Raw genomic sequence first — 3,421 nt, 5'->3', positions numbered from 1 at the left:
AAGCTAAACTTTCAATAAGAAAAGCAAGTTTGTAATTTGTAAATGTAAAAACTAATAGCAAAAAATCATTTTTGTTTCATTAGTGATACTGAATGTTCCAAACAAACGCAATTCTTGGATTCAAAAGATCATAGAAAATGCAAAAGCCTAAAACATTTGATCAGTAGAACTCTGTTCACCCCCAACAGAACAAATAATGCAAGACACAGGTTTAGAGAAAAAAAAAAGGGTTTTCCACACCAAAAAAAACCAGAAAAGTAAAACAAAAAAGAATCATCAACCAAACAAAGCATTGAATAAATGGTAATAGAATTTCCAGAATGAAAACAACCAGGTTAATATAATAACTATATCAGCAGTCAAGAGTGTATCTCAGGCCATATATAACATAAATCCTTATGGACATCAAGCAGAAAATCCCCTGAAAACGAGGTCTTTGAGTTCACAAAGGATACCTAAAAAACCTATATAGACCTATACTGCATTAGCTACAAGAGAATAAACGACACGTGTCCTTAAGCATGTTACTTCCTCTGACTCCATGAACAACACCACGACCACCATTCCTGAAAACAATCCACAATCAAGCACAATAATAATAGTATTAGTAATCTACATTCACAAACATGGAGGGATGGTTCCACCAAGAGGGGAGCACAATTGTTTAGATCGAACGTTTAAAACTAGGTCAACCGTCAGCTGTTGGTCTAGTTGGTCTAGTGATAAATGCTCGATCTATCAGAATCTGAATGAGACAAAAAAAAACTACCTTGTAGCTTTATTTACATAAAGGGAGATACAATGTTGCTCAGAAAACGCCTGCCATTGATGGCAGATCGTCGAAGCTCCAAAGGTTCAAAGGGTTTCCAGCATCTTGAGTTGCATCAGTGCCTAGCAGAGAAGCCAATGAAGCATCACCCCAGCTTCCATCAAACAAAGGGGCCTCGAAGAACTTCAACTGGGATTCAATGTCTGCAAGCTCCTCAGAAAGTGTCTTTGCAGAATCATCTTGCACAGGCATCATGTTCTCACTGTCTTTCTTCTGAATCTGATCCTGCACAAACTGAGATTCACCCTCCAGAGTTGCAGAAAGCATGGATGAGATCTCAGGAGTTCTTGGAACTTGTTCACCCCATCCAAGGTCAGAATAATCAAACGAATTGCTCGAATGCTCAGAACTGAAATAAGCAGTAACATCAGTAGATTGAGTAACTGGTGAGAACTGAACACAGTTTCCAGTGAACGAACCAGGGTTCACATACTGGTTCACCACTGGCTTCTGTTCCACCTGGTTGTAGTACTCCTCCATATTGTCACCAAAATTGAACAACTGGTTCATTTTCGGCTTCAGGTTTTCCTCTGGAATCACCTTGAGGCGTTTCGAAGAAACAGCTGAAGGCTCATCAGGGAAATTCACCTTGGCCTTCTTGCCACGGATCCTCCTTGCCTCAGCATCATAAGCTCTTGCAGCTTCTTCAGCAGTGCTGAAAGTTCCAAGCCAAACACGAACACCCTTTCTTGGATCACGGATCTCAGCAGCCCATTTTCCCCATGGACGCTGACGAATTCCTCTATATTGGTTCTTCCTCTTTCTCTTGGCACACTTCTCAGCTTGCCCTTTTGATTCCACAGATTTTACAGTTGTTGATCCTTCAATAACAATGTAACAACATGATGAGTTTAAACAACAATCGTTTCAATTTCATGGATTAATCAGCGAGAAATCTAAATCAAGCAAACATTGTTTAGCAAACAAAAAGGAAACAACCTAGCAGACCAATAACCAAAGAAGTACTAAATGAAATGCCAAAATTGGATCAACTAATGAACAATTAATGAACAGAGTGAACCATCCTATGCAAATTTATAGCACCCATACTAGGGTCAACCATGCGATGATTTAAAGCGTAGTTGAATTTAAAGCGTGATTTTCAAATACAAAATCAATCCAAAAGGCACATGCAAATGAATTCCTGCACTGATCTAGTCAATGATCCAGCCAAAGCCAAAGGAAAGAATACTGTTCCTAGATTTTTTATCACCCAGAAGAAAAAAGTCCTAAAAGTTTTGCAATAAGGTGGAGTGCAAAATTCAACTTTACCAACATAACAAAATTATCAAGAGTCCTAAAGAAATTGTAACTTTGCTTGAGATGATTAAACAAGCAACTGAAACCAACTTTAATTGGATCTACGAAATCATACCCCGATACATACGGCTCTATAGTCAATTAATGTAATCCCCAAATTTCATCCACAGTGCATAGACATAACAAGCCCCAAGATTACAAAGATGTTCCATCTATTTTTACACATAAATTTCATAAAGCATATAAATCTCTTCAACGCTCACAAGATCCACAACGATTTCAATAAAACCACCTATGCCGGGCCAACTCCAAAAACAGAATCCCCAGAAGAATAAAAACAAAGGAAAATTAACATCCCAGAAAACCAAACATCAAAAGAAATTTTCTGTAAGAAAAAAGTCAATTTCTTCGACAGTTTTTTGTTTCAAAAACGGCACAACCATGAAAAAGTCATAACTTTTCCATCACTCAACAACCAAAAGAAACCAAAGCAACGAAGCAAGGAATGCATGTCAAACCGAAGCCACAACACAACTCCGGATTAAAGAAAACAAAACAAAACAACAGAAAAACAGAACCAAAAACTCAAAGGATGATATCAGAAAGTAAAGTTACCAGGAGAGAGAGACTTAGAAGTCTTGTTGGGGCGAGAAAAGCCAACGGGCTTCTTCACACCAGCCATCATCAAGTCTTCCTCTTCATCCTCATCATCATCATCTTCGATTTCAGAATCATCCTTGAATTCTCTGAACCCCGCCTCGAAATCATCGTCCAGCAGCGGCTTCGAGAACCGCTTCCTCAAATTCGGCCACAGGATGTCGGGGGTCACCCGTCGGGACCGGCCGGCAGGCCCCGCCGGAATGAAGTCGGAGATAATCGCACCTCCACACATCTCAGATCCTTGCTCTTTCGGTGAAAGTTTGAGACTTTCTTGTACCCAATGAAAAATTATCCGAGAAAAGCCAAAGCTTTAGCTCAATCAATGGAAAGTAACAATGGTTGTTGTGTCTTTCTTCAGGGTTTTGTATAATTGAGTTTGGTGGGAGGTGGGAGCTGTATAGTATAGTATATATACACAAAAGAATGAATTTTTTTTCTGGGATGAGGGCAGTGTTACCGTTTAGCCCCTGACAGTGGCAACCGGTGAATTTTCTTGTTTGGAAAGGTAAACGGTAAGGTTGATGTTTTTACTGGTAGTGCTGTCAGCATTGATCATGGGAGTGGATCACACGTGCCAAACACAAGTTACTTTTGCAGTTTATTACATTAGACAACGAGGAAAATGAGAAGATTGTAAAGTATAAAACACAAATGGATTACGCATGATTATAT

The 3,421-nt window shown here is 39.2% G+C and overlaps 1 protein-coding gene across 1 annotated transcript; it reads right to left on the bottom strand.

Moving 5' to 3' along the window:
• Positions 1 to 312: 312 nt before the first annotated feature.
• On the bottom strand, positions 313 to 3,143 carry LOC114166070 (ethylene-responsive transcription factor RAP2-12-like). The gene is made up of 3 exons (XM_028050724.2): positions 2,705 to 3,143; positions 770 to 1,650; positions 313 to 566 (listed from the first exon to the last, which is right to left on the bottom strand). The coding sequence occupies exons 1-2, from the start codon at positions 2,979 to 2,981 to the stop codon at positions 809 to 811; spliced, it is 1,119 nt and encodes a 372-aa protein (XP_027906525.1). The 5' UTR covers positions 2,982 to 3,143; the 3' UTR covers positions 313 to 566; positions 770 to 808.
• Between the last annotated feature and the right edge of the window lie 278 nt (positions 3,144 to 3,421).

This window comes from Vigna unguiculata, chromosome 10 (genome assembly GCF_037176805.1).
Source record: "Vigna unguiculata cultivar grain cowpea cultivar isolate G323 ecotype 2 chromosome 10, ASM3717680v1, whole genome shotgun sequence".
Taxonomy (NCBI): Eukaryota; Viridiplantae; Streptophyta; class Magnoliopsida; order Fabales; family Fabaceae; genus Vigna; species Vigna unguiculata.
The sequence above is the reverse complement of the archived record's forward strand: the minus strand, read 5'-3'. Positions and strand labels throughout refer to the sequence as shown.

Coding starts and splice junctions, on each gene's coding strand:
- LOC114166070 (XM_028050724.2), bottom strand. CDS start 2,981: ATGTGTGGAGGTGCGATTATCTCCGACTTCATTCCGGCGGGGCCTGCC. Junction 1,651..2,704: donor TTCTAAGTCTCTCTCTCCTG/GTAACTTTACTT, acceptor TTGTTATTGAAG/GATCAACAACTGTAAAATCT.